Source organism: Rana temporaria, chromosome 7 (genome assembly GCF_905171775.1).
Source record: "Rana temporaria chromosome 7, aRanTem1.1, whole genome shotgun sequence".
Lineage (NCBI taxonomy): Eukaryota > Metazoa > Chordata > Amphibia > Anura > Ranidae > Rana > Rana temporaria.
The window spans coordinates 193,328,784-193,350,099 of NC_053495.1; the positions used below are offsets into that span (position 1 = coordinate 193,328,784).

General features: G+C 44.0%; 1 protein-coding gene across 1 annotated transcript in view; it reads left to right on the forward strand.

Moving 5' to 3' along the window:
* The window catches only part of ANKRD13C (ankyrin repeat domain 13C), a 55,209-nt gene extending 36,159 nt beyond the window's left edge, over positions 1 to 19,050 (forward strand). Inside the window, exons 8-13 of the mRNA XM_040360713.1 lie at positions 2,861 to 2,992; positions 4,912 to 5,073; positions 5,664 to 5,743; positions 13,959 to 14,057; positions 15,976 to 16,076; positions 18,467 to 19,050. Coding sequence (XP_040216647.1) covers positions 2,861 to 2,992; positions 4,912 to 5,073; positions 5,664 to 5,743; positions 13,959 to 14,057; positions 15,976 to 16,076; positions 18,467 to 18,597 — 705 coding nt within the window. The 3' untranslated portion in view covers positions 18,598 to 19,050. The remainder of the gene's footprint in view (positions 1 to 2,860; positions 2,993 to 4,911; positions 5,074 to 5,663; positions 5,744 to 13,958; positions 14,058 to 15,975; positions 16,077 to 18,466) is intronic.
* The last annotated feature ends 2,266 nt before the right edge of the window (positions 19,051 to 21,316 follow it).

Below are 21,316 nucleotides of genomic sequence, written 5' to 3' on the forward strand. Positions count from 1 at the left end.
CCTGAGCCTCCCAGTTACCTACCTGAGCCTCCCAGTTACCTACCTTACCTACCTGAGCCCCTTCTCTCTCCAGCGATGTCCACAATCTCTTCAGCCATCAAGGACACTCTTCCTGATTTGGCTGAGACAGAGCAGCGGCACCATTGGCTCCTGTGACTGTCAACGTCAGTCAGCCAATCAGGGGAGAGAGGGGGTGGGGCCAGGTCAGGGCTCTGTGTCTGAATGGATACACAGAGCTCTGACTCGGCTTGGGTGCCCCCCCCCCCCCCCGTAGCAAGCTGCTGGCTCAGGGGGCACTCAAAGTAGAGAGGGGCTAGGAGCAGCAAAGACGGACCCGAGAAGAGGAGAATCGGGGCCACTCTGTGCAAAACCAACTGCACAGAGGAGGCAGGTATGACATGTTTTTTTTGGTTTAAAAAAAAGAGCCTTTACAATCATGTTATGGGAATGTATGCCTGGAGGGAGCACACTCCTCCTTAAAGGCACAGGGGTGCACTGGACACCCATAACGTTTACCAGAGAATACAGTATGAGGTAAGTCCATGAAAAGAAGCAGTGTTTCCTAATATCTATAGGCAGGGTTTGACAAATTTGCTTGGAATCTAGGAGCCAGCTAAAAAAGTTAGGAGCCAGAAAATGTGCCCCCGTCCCACCAAGCTCGTGCGCAGAAGTAGCGCCCGCATATGTAAACGATATTCAAACCTCACATGTGAGGTATCGCCGCGATTGGTAGAGCAATAATTCTATCCCTAGACCTCCTCTGTAACTCAACCTACAACCTGTAGAATTTTTTAAACATCGCCTATGGAGATTTTAAAGGGTAAAAGATTGTCGCCATTCCACGAGCAGACGCAATTTTGAAGCGTGACATGTTGGCTATCAATTTACTCGGCGTAACAATATCTTTCACAATATAAAAAAAAATTGGGCTAACTTTACTGTTGTCTTATTTTTTAATTAAAAAAAGTGTATTTTTTCCCCCAAAAAAAGTGCGCTTGTTAGACTGCTGCGCAAATACAGTGTGACAAAGTATTGCAACGACTGCCATTTTATTCTCTAGGGTGTTAGAATAAAAAATATATATATAATGTTTGGGGGCTCTAATTAGAGAGGAGATGGCAGTGAAAAACACATTAGAACTGCTGTTTTACTTGTAATGCCAATGGCCACCACAAGATGGCACCAGATCACAGAAGGAAGCTTAGGCCTGCAGAAGGCCGCAAAGCTGCGGCCTCAATTACCAGCGTGCGCAGGGCCCCCTGTGATTGCGCGACGGTGGGGGTGCACAGAGACACAGGATCCTGTGTCTCTGTTTGCCCCCCGACTGCACGATCGCGGCGGGCCGGCGCCGGCCGATAATTGACGCCGTGGCCTTCTACAGGCCCAAGCTTCCCCGGGCGACAGGTCACAATTTCTTGTCGCAATTGCGTCCGGCGCCTGGATTTTGTCAAGCCCTGTCTAAGTCACACAGTGCCCAGAGATCTCGGTTTATCTGCTGCGACCTTCTGGTTAACCACTTCAGCCCTGGAAGGTTTTAACCCCTTTATGACCGGGCCTTTTTTTCAGATACAGCACTGCGTTGCTTTAACTGATAATTGTTCTTTGCGATGCTGCACACAAATAAAATTGTCCTCCACAAATGGTTTGCCTAAAATCATTCAAATTGGTAAAATATGACTAACAACTAAAATGGCTTTTTAGTCAAGTCAGTGACCATAATTACATTTTTTGGGGCCTGGAAAGTATTGCATGGTTGTATTGGTGCCATGCAAGGCTCCTGCAGACTGTCAGTGTTTCAGACTGACAGAATCGATGGACATCCAGAGCGCTCAACAACACTGTGGTAGTTCATTGAGAACTACAGGCCAAGAGCCGCAAAGGATGTTGGTACTTGTAGTTCATTTGTTTACAGAACTCTGTGAATGAATGGCACGGCTGTATGGGCGGAGCACCGCATGGGTGCGCTCTTTTCAAAAAGTGACAGCTGGTACGGGGAACTTCTCCCTGTACTGCTGTCACGCACAGGCAGCGGATCGCGGAGTGGCTGCAGGAGCGGGATCGTCTTACATGTTCAGCTCTAAAAACGTGTGTAACGTGTTCCCAAAGGTAAACTTATCATTTTAATACTTTCCAACTGTCCGGTGTCGGCATGTTCCCCTCCTGTGTGCCAGTGTCTTGCCGAAAAAGTTCCCCCGGCGGATAAGGACACCCTTGTACTGCGCAGGCGTCAACCGAGCCTCCGAAAATAGCTGAATATGTAGAGCTGAGAGTCGGCTCTAGATGGCGCCTGCGCACACCAATTTGTACTGCTGAGGCAGTGGTGCTACACTACTGACATCCAGGCTCATTCCTTAACATCCCGTGGACTTGGAGAATGTTAAAAAAAAGAGCCAGGAGGCCGAGCGAGCGAAGCGATGACGTGAGGCCGACCGGCCACTTGCAGCAAGGTCCATGTTACCCTGGACCTGCTGCAAAAACTAGTTACATCAACATTGCAAAAGCACCCGCAAGTCATTGCGCAGGCGCCGTCTAGAGCTGACTCTCAGCTCGGCTATTTTCGGAGCTCAGTTCACTCCTGCGCAGTACAGGGGGGGTCCTTATCCGCCGGGGTGAACTTATTCGGCAGAACACCGGTCTTCATTGGCCGGAACATGTGCAGGAGGCAGTCACTCCTGCACATAAAGACTGGCCTAGCCCATGCGTGGCTCAGTTCAGTGTCGGAGAAGACAGCAGTCAGGCAGGTAGGGGGCATTTATTGCAGAAGAGACATTGCATGATTCTGGTTACTTTGTTGGTCTTCATCCTCTTTTTATAATGTGATGACATCATGTCCTGTGCTGACGAACCTTTTTCATTACAGGAATCGGAAATGGAGACCGAAGAGGAGGTGGATATTTTAATGAGTAGCGATGTTTATTCAGCAACTTTGTCTACAAAATCCATCTCGTTTCAGCGTGCCCAAACTGGCTGGCTTTTCAGGGAGGATAAAACGGTATGTCGGTGGAATAGTGAAACTCATCCTGTAAAGGCGCAATATGGTCACATGAACGGTAGATAAACCTTCCGCCAAAGCTTTTCTCCAAAGCTTTTTTGTAGTGATACGGTCTACCCACATCTTTCCTTTGTAATCTGGAATTCAATCTCCTGGAGAGATGCTTGAAACCCTTCCTGATGGCCGTCACACGTACAAAGCCTGATGTGTTTAATATTATAAATAAAAAAGCCAGCGCTTTTCAGATCTGCTATCGGGGGCTTGAATATATATTGTGTGTGTGTGTGTGTGTGTGTTCTGGGGATTATGTAAAATTCTAAATTAGAGTAAGGCTTCATTTACACGGGACAGACGTTTTTACAACCTCTCCTGAACAGTTTAACCAGACAGATGGTGGCCAAAAATGAAAAATGTGAGTTACTGCGTTTAGCCGTGTTTATAAGCGCTTGGCGTTTGAAATGCCTCTAAACTAAGCATCTGAACCCATTTTTTTTTTTTTTTTTTTTTTGCATTCCAATAAAAGCCTCTAAACTCAACTGCCTAGAAACAACTGTTAAACAACCCTGTGGACGTGTACGATCTTGCTTTGCATGTAATGAGTCTATCTCCTATATTAGTTTCACCTTTTAAGTTGCATTAGTGAATAGGGCTGAGAAATATTTTTTTTTTATTTTTTTTTAGATTTTCTTTTTGTTTTCCATAGTTCGGCCGAAGCCGCGGCCTTTTCCCAGGATCGCCGCTGCCTCGCCTAAAAACTTATGACTGGCATGGGGGGGAAAAAACTTGATTCGTATGGTGAACAGTTTTTTTTTTTTTTTGCCTAAAATCGCTCAGCCTTATTGGTGAAAAACTTTTGCACAATATTTTTTGAGTTTCACCTGTATGTAAGGGGTTTTACGTGCCAAATACTTGTACATTCAGCTAGTCTTGTGATTCACACATCGTGTCACCCGCATAGTCATGAAGGTGGCCGCACTTTTCAGTTTTGCAGTTTTGAAGCTTCCTGTACTGCATACCTTTTTAATTTTATTTGAATGTGCAAGAATTATTTCCCCAAAGCTCTTCTTTTTCTAAATTACCTGCAAGTATCTAGCAGCATTTTAATATCTGTTTCATAAATGCATAATTGAACTAATTGTAATTTATTTTTTTGTGTGTGACTGGGGGCCAATCAGGGAGGGCTAAAGGAGAGATGTCCCTAAATGGACTTTTACTGCTTCAAGTTCCGTGTCCTCCTTTCACCTCAGGAAGTATTCAGATCTGCTGTCCTGGTTGTTGGATTTGAAACCAAAACTAAAGCCCCCGTACACACAGGCTTCATATCGGGCGGTTCAATAGAAGCCGGCCGACAATCGGCCCATGTGCATGTCTGCCGGTTCAACAGAAGGCGGACAAATGTCTGGCTTCTGTCGAAGGGGCATGACCGGAGAAGGTCTGACGTTTTGGCATCCGATCAGTGCTCTTAGCAAATGACTGAGGGCACTGACTGGTGTATTCTGGTGCGGGGCAATAGCTCAGCGGGGTGATCCATGTACTAACATCGGTTAGTTAGTGCATGATCTCCTCCCAAGCTCTTTCGTTTTTTGTTTTTTCAGCCCAAAGGCTAGTCGTTCTCCTTCTGGGTCTAGTGCTGCTTACAGGATAGGACATTGGCAAACAAAACTATAGGCTAGCCAGGACTAACCACCAGCATGCCTCAGATTTTTGTTGGTAACTTGAGAGTTCTGGATGTCTTTTCAACTGTACCTTCATGAGTTATTTTAACTCATTCACACAGTATTGATCTTGGCAAACTGACCCAAACCCCCCCCCCCATCTAATTTTTTAAATTCGAGATCCATGATCCTTGTGCTGTGGTAACCTCTGTCTGGAGGTGAGAGCGACTGCTGTAACCTTAATTTATTTTTTATTTTTTTCAGGAGCGTGTGGGAAACTTCTTAGCGGACTTCTATTTAGTAAATGGCTTAATCTTAGAGTCCAGAAAGAGGAGAGAGCACCTCAGTGAAGAAGACATTCTGCGAAATAAAGCCATCATGGAGAGCCTGAGCAAAGGGGGGAGCCTGATTGAGCAGAACTTTGAGGTAGGTGTATGTCTAGTCTTGCCTAGTATTTATATTTTTGCCCTTCCGGTCCTAAGATTTACACGGCTCTGCCACACCACAGAGCCAAGTCTCATGGCAGGTGAGGAGACCTGATTTTTCTCTGCTGTATTTAAAGTCAGAATGCATTAAAGCGGAGCTCTGCCGTACAAAAAATATTAAAAGCCAGCAGCTACAAATACTGCAGCTGCTGACTTTTAATATGTGTGCCTAGCTGGTGTTTGTATACAGTGTGGGAGGTGCTTTTTCTAGGTATAATCACAGTGGGAGTGAGCCACCTGCGGCACGCATTTTCCGCCGCTACCCAGAAGTGTCGGATTACGTGTGTGTGTGTGTGTGTGTGTGTGTGTGTGTGTGTGTGTGTGTGTGTGTGTATATGTATATGTACATATAATATGTGTGTGATCTGGAGCACAGCTGCCACCCTGTAGCAATAAAACTGCTATAGGGAGGTCTAGCAAGTGGTTAAAGAAAAGCCCTGCTGTTCTTGGATTATATGAAAAAGTGTCACTCCTAGGGGGATGCCATTGAGTGATTTATGGAATGTAACACATGTATCCTCTCATTTACAGCCTGTACGGAGACCGTCGCTGCCCTCGCCTCCCCCGAACACCATTTCCTGGGAAGAGTACATGTCTGCAGAAAGTGGAAAGTAAGTTTTGGTTCTTGCGTGTTTTTATTTATTTTTATTTACCTCTTTCTTCTCTCAAAGTTTAGCCCACTCCTACTTATTCACTACTTTACTTTCTTTCTTTTTTTTGTCCCTTAAACCTCTTCCTAAACCTTTTTTAAATGGTTCTAAAACAAGACATTTTTTACCTTGATGTATTCCCTATGTAAAGGTAAAAAATGTCTCGGTAACAGTATGGCAACCCCCCCAACCCCCTTAATGATTACCTGAATCCTCACTCAATCCAGAGCTGTGCTCATCTACAGTGGCTCTCTCCTTTCTCCCTGCATTCTAAGGACCGAGAAGCAACAGCGGGGAGCCATTGGCTCCTGCTGCTGTCAATCAAATCCTGGGGGCAGGGCCGAGCTACGTTTGTTTGTGTGTGTGTGTCTATGCATGTACACAACCCGCTCGGGAGCTTGCTTACACATCTGTCCCTATAGCAAGCCACTTCTTAGGCCCCTTTCACACTGAGGCCGCCAAAAATAGCGCTGCTATACCGTCGGAATTGACGCGGGATTTGGCCGCTAGTGATGCAGTATTAACCCCCGCTATCGGCCAATAAAGGGGTATTACCGCAGTTTCCCATTTTTTGTTTTAAATGGAGGAGCAGTATACATACCGCTCCTCTCACCGCTCCAAAGATGCTGCTTGCAGGAGATTTTTTTTCTCTCCTGCCAGTGCATCACCTCAGTGTGAAAGCCCTCGCGCTTTCACATTGAGAAGGCTGGGCAGGAGTTTTTCAAGCAGGATTAGCAGCACTATTTTTAGCGCTGTAACGCCTGAAAAACTCAGTGTGAAAGGGGCCTTATGGTGGCAGAAACTGAGGAGGAGCTGAGCACAGGCTGAGGACCCCAGAAGAGGAGGTTCAGGGGCGCTCTGTGTAATTTGATTTCACAGAGCATGGAAGTATAACATGTTTGTTTCATAAAAACAAAAACAAAAAAACATTATGACCGGACCGCTTAAACCACTTTTAACTTGCTTGAAACTACTCATTTGACACTTATTTATGAAAGGCAAATCCACTTTGCACTACAAGGAAGTGTACTTGGAAGTGCAGTAGCTGTAGATCTGAGGGGGACATGCAAGGAAAATAAAAAACGGCATTTTAGCTTGCACATAATTAAATAAAATCAGCAGAGCTTCCCCTCATTTCAGATCTACCCCTCAGATTTACAGTGCCTGCACTTCCAAGTGCACTTGTAGTGCAAAGTGGATTTGCCTTTAGTAAATACCCCCCTCTGTCTCTTAGAGTATAGACTGGTGATCCCTCTTTATCCTGCTCAACTATTGAATTTTTAGGCTGTATGCTCGGCTACTGTGACCGTTTTTACCATTTTTTTTTTTTTATGTGGTGGGTCCCTGACTTAGTTTAAAATACAGTAAAACCTGGGATTGCGAGCATAATTGTTCCAGAAACATGCTTGTAATCCAAAGCACTTGTATATCAAAGCATTTTCTTTATCGTACATCACGGGACACAGAGCTGCATATTCATTACTATGTGGGTTATAGAGTCTACCTTCAGGTGATGGACACTGGTGTAATCAATTAAACAGGAAGTTCCCTCCCTATATAACCCCTCCCCTACTGGGAGTTCCTCAGTTTTTTCATCAGTGTCTAAGGTGTTGGTCACGAGTTAACATGTGCTCTTAGGAGCTCCACTGGAGGGATCCATGCTGGATGTAAAAAGCCTCCATAAATCCGGATCCGTCCAAGGTGCTTCATAGCCAAAGTGGACGGTACCCGGGCCTCGGTACGAAGAACGAGGTTTAGCCTATAATGCCTCTCTGCGGAGGGCTGGATCCTGGGTTCCAGAACTTTGTGCCTTCTAAGGACCAAATGTTTTTTCTGCTGCCAGGGTGCTATATAGGTCCAGGGGTGTGGTGTTCCTGCCATGGACCCCGGTCCCTGAAGGTCTAGGACTATACCCACGGCGAAGGGGGAAGATTGGGCCTCTTGCTTGGCAATACCCTGCAGCGTGGAAAGGTAAGAGAGGGACCTACGGGACTTGGTTCGACAGTAGGTCTTCTGTAGGGGACTATGGGTCTCGCCTATATTATGTTTTTATGCATGGGCAATGTAAACCACAATGTCTTTTGAGACGGGATGGCTCAGGGCACCCATATACCTCCCCTAGCCGGCATGTAGCCTGGGCCACTATGTCTGTTCAGACAGGATGGCTGTAGTACCCATATATCTCCCCTTGAAGGGGCTGGTACATAAAAAAAAAAAAAAATGCCCTTAATCCTATGCAAAGCATTGTCTTCCATGAGTAGCTGCAAGTCTTATCTGTTTTTCCACTACTATGGGCAGTAAAAGACATGCCTGATGTTTTCGCTTACCATGCTTTCCAAAGACGGAAGCTTAAGTGTTAGCTGGTCTATTGTGCATCCCACTTCCTCAGCTTCAGGCTCTACCATGTCGCACGTGCTCACCGGCTCAGTGCAGTCGCAGAGAGGGCTCTTCAAAAAGGCCCAGACATCAGAGCTCTGTAAAGCTAGGGGGACACAAACGCAAGCAACTTGTGTGAGTTGGATACAGATTCATCTAAGACGCCTACTCCGCATCTAGCTGTGCAGATTAGCAGGCATTGTTGCTGCCAGACTATGTTCAGCTGTTGATGCACCTGGGTTAAGCTCCTCTGCTTTTAGCTTAGGACTTTGGTCTCCCCATTGAATAAGGTCAGGGGTAGGAATATAAAAAGGAATCGCCACCTGAACCTGGTGGCCCCTTATTCTCCCCTGTAGAGACAGCTCACAGATTGAGCCATCAGACCTGTCAGGCAATCAATGCAGCCTCCCCCAACATTGCAGCCACTCTGCATGTGTTTTGTTTTTTGCATCACATTTGTTGTTCTACAAGAGGTTAACTGCTATGTTCAGAGCATCCTCACAAGAAGCAAAAAAAAAAAAAAAAGCAGGGTGTGTCCCTTTTCCTGCTTTAATCCTTAAACAAAGGGATTAGAAGAGCTGGGGATGAAGGTTCACTGTCAGAGGACAGGAGACAGGAGCTGCAGCCTAACGAGGAGAAGCTATCAATAGCTCTACAGGTTCTGATTGCACCTGCAGTCTTTTCAGAGATTCATGCTGCATATAATTTCCCTCTGCCTACTCGGCCAAAGCCTCTATCTTCTCCTTAGAGTGTAAAGAGAGGTTTTCCTATAGGTGGCTAGTAAGACCTCCATATGGTCCTCAGCCTGGTGTCGGCTTCAGGCTAACCAAATGCACATCTGAGGGATGCACAGTTGCTGGTACACATTGCTAACGTCTCTTAATTGAGGAAATGCACATCTACAGAGGATAACTTCCTCTTTACCAGTCCGCATGTTGCATAAGATACATGAGTTTGGAATGCATGTGGGATAAAAACAAGTAACAAAGCATGTTTTATTGTGGATCGCATAAGGATACATGTTTCTGTCTGTATGGTGTTGCATGTTTGTTAGAGTTGCATAGAATTGAGTGCATAAAGATGCTAGTTACCTGATCACTCAAGTCCTGGATTACCCAAGGATATTGGGTCACACAGAGAGACTTTCCACAGAAAGGCCTAAAATCGCATAAAGACGTTTGTATGTATAAAAATGCTGGATCACACACACATGGTTACCTGATCACCCAAATCCTTGATTACCCAAGGATGTTTGGTCACACAGAAGTGGTTTGTTTCCACAGAAATGCCTAAAATCGCATAAAGTTGCTTGGATGCAAAAAAGATGCTGCATCACACATGGTTACCTGATCATCTGCGTCCTGGATTACCCAAGGATATTTGGTCACACAGAGAGGCTTGTTTCCACAGAAGTGCCTAAGTTCGCATAAAGATGCTTGTATGCATAAAAATGCTGGAATCACACATGATTACCTGATCACCCAAGTCCTTGATTCCCCAAGGATATTTGGTCACACAAAGAGGCTTGTTTCCACAGAAATGCCTAGAATCGCATAAAGAGGCTCGAAGGCATAAAAATGCTGGAATCACACATGATTACCTGATCACCCAAGTCCTTGATTCCCCAAGGATATTTGGTCACACAAAGAGGCTTGTTTCCACAGAGATGCCTAGAATCGCATAAAGAGGCTCGAAGGCATAAAAATGCTGAATCACACATGATTACCCGATCACCCAAGTCCTTGATTACTCGAGGATATTTTGGTCGCACAGAGAGGCTTGTTTCTACAAGAATGCCTAAAGATCGCTTAAAGATGCTTGAATGCAAAAAGAAGCTGGATCACACATGGTTGTCGGATCAACAGCGTCCTGGATTACCCAAGGATACTTGATCACATAGAGAGAGAGGCTTGTTTCACAGAAATGCCTAAAGTCGCATTAAGATGCTTGAGTGCATAAGGATGCTGGATCGCACAGGGGTGCTTGGTCACACAAGAGTCCTTGGTCACACAAGGGTTCTTGTCCGCACAGTAGTGCTTAAAATGCATAAGATGTTGATCGCATGGAAGATGCTGAATCGCATAAGGATGCATGATTACTTTAAAGTTGTACATGGCGGCCTAATTAAGCAATACAGGATTCCTTGTGTTTGCATAGAAATACGTGTCTGCATGGGTTCATGTTGCACATTGTTGCATAACACGTTTATATCGCATGCTTGCTTGCAAGATGCTTGTTCCAGAGCGCACATGCTATATGCATGTTTTTCTTAAAACATATTTATATGAATTCATGCTTCCAGGAACACACGCTGCCATGTACACACACTTCCATTGAGGCATATGGCTTTAACACTTGCCACATACACACATGGGGAGCCAGTTGCATATGTGTTTATTTACTTGGGTCTGCAGAGGTTGTCTGCGTTTCGCAGGGGAACAGCACTATCTCCAGTTGGTGGTCTTGCCCTTTTGGGTTAGCCTCCGTGCCTGGGTTGTCAGGGTGCTAGGGCCCGCCTCTAGCAGGTCTGTAGGCCCAGGGTATAGCAGTAATGGCATACCGAAGCAAACTCCTGCTGATGGGTCAGTCAGTAGCATGGCTGGACCTAAGGGTGTCCAGCATGGTCAAGTATCTGGAACTCTAAAGATACATTCTTTCATTTGACAAGAAGCTGGGTATGTTTGGCACAGTCCAAAAAGGAGAGGTTTTTTTTTGGCCTCAGACAAGACCATCGCTATAAGAAAACTGGTCTATGTGGTCACGGCAAAGAACAGTTCATTACTTTTGGCCTTTTGATTAAGGCACTAGGGAAGATGCTGGCTTCATTCAAGACAGTTCCCTATACTAACTTTTATTCAGGGCTGTTATAAACAGTATTTTGTCGGCCTAGAAAGAGTGGATCTTGACCTAGCATTATCCAAAGAACCCGGTCCCAGAGATATGCTGGAATTCCTCTTGGTGATTCTTAACTAAAAGGGTTTGCCAGGTCAGGAAGAGACAATGGCCCAGGGGAAGTAGTCAAGCTCCAAGGGAGCCTTATCTGTCAGCTAGAGCTACCGATGGAGCATCTGGCTTAGGGGCCTGAACGTTCAGGTGGCAGGTTGGTTCTGTCAGAGTACAATCAGACTATGCCATACTAGTGATTTACTTAATTTACCAAGGAGGAGCTTGTGCCTTGCCTATTGGCATTCGTCATTTCATGAAATGCAGAATTGGCAGGCGATTCGCTGGAGCCGTCAACAAGTGTCTCCGGGAGAATGACCTCTACACCCCGACTGTTTTCCTGACCAAATGTCACAGAAATAGTACCCTGTACATAAGATGTATTGGCGTCCAGGCTCAACAAGAGATTGAACAGCTTGGGGTCAAGGATAAAGGATCCACCCGCATGCGGGGCAGATGTGTTTTTAATCCGAGGGGGGGGACCAGTTGTCACTGGTTGTGTCTCTCCCCCCAGTGCCGCGACTTTTGTGGCTTCTATGCAACATTTAGAGGAGAACGGAAGCTGGCCTGATTACTCCGGCATAACCCGGACGACCTCTCGGTGCAGGAACAGTAAGGGTGGTAGTAGAGGACCCACAGTCCCTTACATCTTGTCCAGGCCTACTTTGCAGGGGGTATTACATTCTGCCTTGCAACAGGTGAATTAATGGTCTGGCTATTATAGACCACATTCTCGAGGATCGGGGCTTTCAGAATCAGCGGCAATTCCCTTGATTCATACAAGAGAGCTGGCCTCCAGGACCAGATAGCCTACGGTCTGGAAGGCCCAGGTTCCTGGTGTGAAACCAGATGGTGGCATCCGTGGAAGTTTGTCAAAGGTAAAATTCCTGCCTTCCTACATTTGGAAAGGAGACGGAGCTAGCCTTAAGTTATATCAAGGATCCGATTTCGGCCTTGCTTCCAAAGGTCGATTACTTCACACTCTTTGGTCCGGGCTGTTATGCACGTCACCCCTTGTATAAGTCCACCAGTTGGGTCGCCCTTGTGCTCGGAGGATTGGCTCTAGTTTTGTCGGCTTACAGGGTCAGCTCCTTGGGCCGATGCACCATATTTCCCTTCATCCTTTAACAAGGGAATTGGTGTTCTTGGTTGTGGTAGCCTCCAAGAGTTTCAGTATTGGCAACTTTCTTGGTATAGAGCCATACTCAATTATTCTTACAAGTAGAGTGATTTTCATCCTCACCCAACCTTATTTACTAGAAGGATCTAGTATTCATTTGAATCTAGATATTCTTACCTTCCCTTTTTTCAAAACCTTGTTTCACGGAAGGAAAGGTTATTGCTTTTCTCTCAATTGAGATGAGAGCAGTTAAATACCTATCTGAAGGTTTCAGATATAGAAAGCTGACGTTTTTATTGGGCTGCCAGAAGACCCTAGATGGGCAGGCAGTGTTCAGGTCAGCTATTAAAATGGTTACACTCTCTCTCTCGTTGGAGTAAGAAGGGTCTAGGCCTATCTGAAGCGGCTGCTCGGATACGGAAAACTGATGTTGTTGCGCTACCAGGAGGCCCCAGGAAAGGGCAGGCAGCGTCTAAAATCAACTGTTTTTAAGGTTGATTCATCAGGTTATTATTCAGGCTTGTGGTTAGAGTAGGATTCCCCCTGTTTTTTTGTGGGGGTGCTCCCTACCAGGATGGTAAGCGCTTTATGCGCAATGCATTTCCAAGCCTTTATGATGCAGATTTTCAAGGCCGCAACTTGGTCATCTGTGCTTACGTTCACTAACTCCTATCAGGTGAACATAAGACGGCAAGAGGATGCAGCTTTTTGGCGCAGTATGCTGCAGGCAGCATTATAGGTCCTCACGTCTGATGGCGGTCTGCGTTGTTGGTGTCTCCCTCCCCTCAGTAAGCATTGCTTTGGGACATCCCACATAGTAATGAATATGCAGCTCTGTGTCCCGTGATGTACGATAAAGAAAATAGGATTTTTATAACAGCTTACCTGTAAAATCCTTTTCTTGAAGTACATCACGGGACACAGAGCTCCCACCCCTCTTGTTTGGGGATATTGGGACACTTATTGCTTTGCTACAAAAACTGAGGAACTCCCAGTAGGGGAGGGGTTATATAGGGAGGGAACTTCCTGTTTAATTGATTACACCAGTGTCCATCACCTGAAGGTAGACTCTATAACCCACATAGTAATGAATATGCAGCTCTGTGTCCCGTGATGTACTCCAAGAAAAGAATTTTACAGGTAAGCTGTTATAAAAATCCTATTTTTTTTTTTTACAAAGAGAAGAAAGGCTCCTCTAAGTGTAGCAATATGTTGCTAAATGTTGTACCTTCATTAAATGTAACCATATTGCTACACTTAGAGGCGCCGCTCTTCTTTTTTTTTTTTTTTATACTCAGTTGTGACATGACGCTACTCTTGTATTAAGACATCGCTTGTATATCAAGGCAAAATGTATTAAAACATTTTGCTTGTCTTGCAAAACGCTCTCAAACCAAGGTTTTACTGTAAGTAGGTTTCAGGTAACTTCAGTTTGTGACTCACTAATGAACAACTGTAAAGATGACCTGCCCACAGCTTGTACCTTTTTTTTTTTTTTTTTTTATATTAAAAAACGGTTTAACCAATCAGAAATCAAATTTTCATAATATAGGAGATGGAATAATAAGAATTTTCCTGGTATACCTGGACCTTGCTATTTGCATTGTAATATCGCGCTGGAGACAAATCTTTTGATTTTACTAGGGAGTCATAGACTTTTTCTGGAAATGCATGACAAGTACCCAGAAACTCTGCAATTCAGCACTGTGTGTACATCTTCGCTCTCTTATATTTTAGGGCTCCCCATCTTGGAAGAGAGCTGGTCTGCAAAGAGAACAAGAAAACCTTCAAAGCAACAATTGCTGTGAGCCAGGACTTCCCACTAGGAATTGAATCGTAAGTGCCCTCTTATTCTGGTTCAGCATATTCTTCATTGCTATCTGTAATTCCCCTGTACACACGATCGGTTTGTCTGATGAAAATGGACCGTTTTTATCGGACTAACCGATCGTGTGTGGGCCCCATCTTTTTTTTTTTTTTCCACGCGTGCTCTGAATCAAGTCGACACATGCTCGGAAGCATTGAACTTAATTTTTCTCTGCACGTCGTAGTGTTTTACGTCACCGCGTTGGATCAGATTTTTTTTTTTTTTTCATTCAAGTTTATTTTCAAACAAAAGAAGATAAAACTATGTGATAAATAAACATAGTAAATACTACAGTGGGATATACATTTGAGAACAATTAGATACATTCAGTGTTTATCTTATCCAACCATTTCACGATCGGATTTTTAACCGATGGTGTGTAGGCAAGACTGATGAAAGTCAGCTTCATCGGATATCTGATGAAAAAATCCATCGGTCAGTTTTCATCAGACGAACCGATTGTGTGTAACAGGGCATTGGTGATAAAAATGGTTCTAAAGCCTTAAAGTGGTTTCCGCCGCTCTGTGTTAGATCACGTATCTAGTACATGATCTGACACTTCTGGGTCTGGGGCACATGTGCTCCACTGGTGACCCGCCATGCTTGGACACAGTGGGAGACGATTAGCGGGTCTGACGGAACGCGATCCATCGATCATTTGGGCAATACAAAACAGACTATAGCGCACACATGCAAAAATGACGTTTTATCCTGCAAGGCTAGTTAAAAACACCTGAACATATTCAAAAATACAGGGGTATGGTCATATAGTGCTAAGCCCACTTACAGCGACAAAGTACCCCGTATTAGTGTTAATAGAATGAAAGAACCTGTGTCTCAACCTTGGGAGATAAACTCCTCCTATGTACTGGTGTCCACTAATAAGAGGTAATGAAGAGGGGGAGGGGTGCTCCAGCCCAAGAGACCTGGTCAGGGTCTATACAACATACAAGGCAGATCGCTGTGAGGGGAATGTACTCATCCTGTGTTTCTGCTAAGTAGGAAAATGGATCTTTACCTTCCCTCCAGTTAAAGCACCCCCCACAGTTGGTACGCCCTAGAAACACATTTAACCCTTTTGATCGTCCCTGATAACCCCTTCCCTGTCGGTGCATTATTATTTTTATTTTATTTTTTTAAGCACCGATCACTGTATTGGTGTCGCTGGTCCCCAAAAAGTGTCAAGTGTTGTCCAATTTTGTCCACCGCAATATCGCAGTCCCGCTAGAAGTCGCTGATCGCCGCCATTACTCGTAAATACAAATACAATTATAAATGATATCCCATCGTTTGTAGACCCTATAACTTTCGTGTAAACCAATTAATATTATTGGGAATTATTTTTTTCCAAAAATATGTAACCGAATACACATTTGCCCAAATTGATGAAGAAATTAGATTTTTTTTTTTATAGCAGAAATAAAATGTGTGTATGTATGTATGTATGTATGTATGTATGTATGTGTGTGTGTGTATATATATGTATATATATATATATATATATATATATATATATATATATATATATATATATATATATATATATATATATATATATATATATTCAAAAAAAGGGGGGGTGATCAAATACCCTCAAAAGAAAGCTCTATTTGTAGAAAAAAAGGACAAGCATTTTATTTGTGTACAGCTTCGCACGACCGCGCAATTGTCCATTAAATTAACGCAATGCCGTATCGCAAAACATGGCCTCGTTAGAAAGGGGGGTAAACCTTCAGGAGCTGAAGTGGTTAAAGGAGAAGGGGGGGTAAAATTCCGACAGCCCTTGGGGTCCCTGTTCCTTCTTTGCATTGAGATTGCATATTCAATCAGTTCTGTACATTTTGGGGTCAATATAAACACAAGTAAAATATTTCCTTTTTCTTACAGACTGCTGAATGTTCTAGAAGTAATTGCACCTTTCAAGCACTTTAATAAACTTCGAGAATTTGTACAGATGAAGCTTCCTCCAGGTTTCCCTGTAAAATTAGGTACGTAATGTTAGTAGTTTGCGACACTGGCAGGATTGAAGGTTGAATATAGGACAATGGGTTGTTTGGTGGGTGGTGAGGGAGGGGGAATCAAATCGTTAATGGAAATTTTTCAGGTTAAATTAAGGTAGATGTGAGAATAAAGTGGCTGTAAAGGTAAACCATTTTTGTTTTTAACTTTAATGCCTTCTCTGCATTAAGGTAACCTTTCAACATCCGTGCCTCCCCTCCCCCCTCTAAGTACTTATCTGAGCTTGATATCGATCCAGTGATGTGCCTGTCTGCAGCAGTGCTACTCGACTCTCACTTCACAGAATGATTGGCAGCAGCAGGAGTCATTGGCTCCTGCTGCTGTCAATCAAATCCTGTGACCTGTGGCGGGGCTGAGCCACCCTGTATCCATCAAATGTACACCGTGTGTCTTGGGATCGAACCTGCACAAAGTGCCCCCATTGCAAGCGGCTTCTTGAATAGCTAAGAGGTGGAGCCACCCAGCGATGTCACCTGGTGGCACCGCCCCCGTGTGACATTGCTGGCCCAGCATGCATCGGCCGATGTCACCGGGGGGGGGGGGTGAATTTGCAGGATGCCCGCCCCTCAGCTGTTTAAGAACTTTCACATGGCAGAGCAGGCAGACTGCAGGAGCTTTCGGAGAAGCTTAGATTTTTATTTTTTTCCTCCTTCGGGTGTGTGTGTGTGTGTGTGTGTGTGTGTGTGTGTGTGTGTTTTTAATAAAGGAATTGCCAAACTCATGTAGTGTCTTTACACTTTTTATTTATTTTTTTATTTTTATTATAGACACCCACAACCACCAGCCGGGGTTGTAGGGAAAAGGCCAATTGGGCAGAACACACACACACACATACACACTTGCTCGTCCGGGGATAGAACTTTCCCTTTTTGGAATCCCCCCGGTGTCACATTTTGGCACCTTTCGGGGGGAGGAGGGAGCAGATACCTGTCTAATACGGGTATTTGCCATAGATCACCACAGTGACTTGCACCACTTCCTGCGCCTGCACTGTCCTCCCCCGCTGTCTTATGGGAGACACACAGGTCCCAAAAGACAGCAGGGACCAGTGAGGACATGCAGCGCGTCTCGCGCATGCGCAGTAGGGAACCAGGAAGTGAAGCCGCAAGGCTTCACTTCCTGATTCCCTCACTGAGGATGGCGGCGGGGGCAGCCGAGCAACTGATCGGCTTCTGCTGCCGACATCGCGGGCACCCTGGACAGTTAAGTGTCCATATATTAAGTCAGCAGCTACAGTATTTGTAATTGTTGGCTTTTAATATTTTTTTTTTTTAGGCGGGCCTCTGCTTTAAAGGGGTTGTAAACACTCAAGGTTTTTCACCTTAATGCATTCTATGGAAAGGGGGTCTCTGAGGGGGCACTCTGTGGCGAGGAGCCAGGAGTGCTGCAGGAGGGGCCCCAGAATAGGAGAATTAGGGCCACTATAGGCAAAACCCATGCACAGAGGAGGTAAGTATACCTTATATGTTTGTTAAAAAAAAAAAAAAAAAAAGCTTTACAACCCCTTTAACAACCAGCTATACACTGTTTTATGGAGACTTGCATTTGTGGTGCGGGTCCATTGAAGTCTATTACACGCATAACGCAATCTGCTGCGGGGAAAAAAGTCCCTGATCTTTTCCAAATTCGCAACGTGTATCATAGAAAACCATGTTAAATAGACCGTTAAACTGCAAAACGCATAGGTGTGAACCTAGGGCCAGTAAACTCTTCCTACAAGGTTGGAAACTTCATAATTTCTTGAAATGTATTTGTAGCATTAAAGGGGTTGTAAACCTTGGCGTTTTTTCACCTTAATGCATCCTATGCATTAAGGTGAAAAAATACCTTGCTGTGTGTGCCCTCCTGAGCCCCCGTTTTTCTGAGGACGGGATCCTGCGTCTTTCTCTCCATGGTTGATCGGCTACTCATTGGATAGATTGATAGTAACACAGCCATTGGCTCCTGCTGCTGTCAATCAAATCCAATGACGCAAGGCCAAGTCATACACTCGACGGCTATGCACACCCAGTATATAACACGGGAGCGCAGCCCGCAAGGTAACCCCCTCGGAAGAGCACTTCTCAGAAAGGGTTGGCTCTTGCGGGGAGGAGCTGAGACAGACGCTGTGGGACCCCAGAAGACGAGGAGCGGGGCCACTCTGTGCAAAACGAACTGCACAGTGGAGGTAAGTATAACGGGTTTAAAAAAAAAACATGGTATCCCTTTAACTTTTACCTTGACTGTGTATACACCTGAACTCTATTTAGAGGGATGGTCTGCTATACTGTGACAATATACCGGATATATAATGGTCAGGTGTTCACTCATTTTTGGCATATTTTTACATAATTTCCCAAATGTGTTTTTTTGTTGGCAGATATCCCCGTATTCCCAACCATTACAGCCACTGTAACTTTTCAAGAGTTTCGCTATGGAGAATTTGAAGAGTCCATCTTTACAATACCGGATGACTACAAAGAGGATCCAAGCCGTTTCCCCGACTTATAGATCTCATAGAGGATTTGGGTGTAGAGTAAGACTCTATGTGGGGAAAATCGGATGAGATTCTTTGGGGGGGGAAAAACGCACAGTCGAGGCGATCTGTGTTCTATTGCAAGCGAAACCGCTTCTGATCTCTCGTAATCTGTGATCCATTACCTCTGGGATCGATAACCAGCTGCGCAGTCCGGCAAGCCAGGGGCATTATGGGACAATCTCAATACCCCACCCCCACCCTTCCTTACACTTTTTCTTTTTTCTTTTTCTCAGTTTAATTCCTGCAGCTGCGGATCATCCAGTTGTGTTCAAGGACTTTTTTGACACTCAAATCTTGTATAATTCCACCTTATATTTTAGGGTGAACTTTTAAATAATCTCTTTTCCATAAATTATGTTCTATGTAATATTATGTATAGATTCCTGTTTGCTGGATATATATATATAAAAAAAAAATAGAAGGTGTGTCCTTCTGTAGTCTACCTAAAAAAAACATTGACTGAATGCATCAGTGCAGACCATCACACTCACAGGGGAGGCTTTGCTCCAGAGTGGGTGCAAATTTTTATTTTATTTTTTAACACATTGATACATTTTTTATTTAACTTTTTTTCTTTCATTTAAAGGAAAAAAAATGTGTGTGTGTATGTGTATATATATATATATGTATATGTATATATATATATATATGTATATATATGTATATATATGTATATATGTATATATATATATATATATATATATATATATATATATATATATATATATATATATATATATATATATATATATATATATATATATATATACATATATATACAATCTATCTCATACGTTCCCTTTTTTTTTTTCATAACCACCTGGGATGCATGCATCACCATCGAATTGATTTTTGAGCAGTACGTAGATTTTTATCCTAATATGCTGGAAAGGGTTATATTAATTTGTTTCAGAAGCCAGACAGTCTCTAGAGTGGGGTAACCGCTATCATGCAGCAGCTAGTCAAACAAGCTTTAAAGGGGCTTTTTAAAGGTCTATTAAAAAGGGACAGAAACACACTTGTGTAAAAGGAAAAAAAAAATGTCTTTCACTAGACAACCTCCTAACCTGGTTTTTAAATATTGCAATATTAATCATCTTGTTGGGAATTTTGTAAATAATAATAATAAAAAAAATTCCCTGTAAAGAATTTTTGCTTTTCTTTTAAAAGGACTGCATTTTTATCATAAAATAATTGCAAAAGGAAAAAAAAAAAATGCCGCCAATGGTACTGTATGTTGATGGGAATTTCTTCCATGCGGTTTCCAGTAAGATCCGTGACCTTGCTGGGATGGAAACCTTTATAATGGACATATAATGTATGTATCTCACTCGGTGCACCCTGGGTAATATGAAGCAGATTTTCAGGCTCACAAGTCAGGTCTTCCAAAATGTTGCTTTTTACTGAAAGGGAATGAAGAGTCCTTTACACACCCCCCACCCCCGCCGCATTGAAGGTTGTCCCCGATCCCCCCCCATCACCGCAGAGATTTTTACTGGAAGATGTACACTTTGTCATACTTTTTTTGTTTTTTGCTGTTTGTTTTGTAACTAGTAAACGAGTTAATGATAACCATTTCTTGCTGAAACCACACCTAGTACTGGTTTAATTAAACAAAGATCAATCTGTTTTATTCAGTTTGTGTGTATTGTTTCTCAAGATTTTGTTTCAAGTGGGTTTTGGAAATGTATTAATCCCAGTGGCTTGCACTCCTCCTTCCTGTTGAGCTCTATATCCTCACATATGGTAGAGAACTGTGCAGTACTTTATAGCTCTCAACTCATCCGTCAGGGTTCACAAGGACCCCTCCTTAGTAAACACCTGACTTTTCAGAGTCCTCAAGATACACTTATTGCTGCTCAAAGCACAGTATTCTATTTTATTCCATCCCAGAGCAGGAGGTCGTGGGCCACATCAGAGGGCTTCGTGGGCCACTGGTTGGGCACACCTGTTCTAGGGCATGGGTCTTCGAACCATGGCCCTCCAGTTGTTCAGGAGCTACACTTCGCATCATGCCTAGTTGTGTCTGTGAATGTCAGCCTGTTACAATGCCTCATGGGATGTGTATTTCTACAACAGCTGGAGGGTCGTAGTTTGAGGATCCCTGTCCTAGGGTATATAGGGTGCATCCTCCTAATGCCCTCTCCCCTCTTCATGTGGACACACCACCTATGCCTGGACTTGAGAAGTTAAAATGGTGTCTATGAACCAAAAAGTCTCAGGTACAACCTGTTGCTTTTTGTGTGGGATGGGGGTAGTGAGTCCCCCCCCCCCCCCCCCCATTCCTGTTTAGTGTACATCCCTTTACTTTGGACTTTCATCTGGTTTCTCAGAACAGATGGTTTCCGCTTCATTTGGAAATTTTTTAACCTTATCTCCACTTGACATCACCTTTTGTGCTACAGGACCTTCACCTCTGGGTACTTTTCTGCAACAAGTTGAGTGATGTGTGTCGTGGAGGGTGCTATGTACCCCTCTTGACTGCACTGTCACTACTAGAGAAAATGCATCAGACTTTGGATATTGTCAACTGAGGATTCCCACATTGAAGAGTGGGATTTCTGCACTTGGATGGCCATCCATTCCTGCTTGGTAGGAAGTATCGCTATTGCTGGATGGAAATATTGAATGGAGTCCCAATTGAGATGTGATAAACAGTGCAAAATGTATAGAGGGGAGCCTTGGAATATA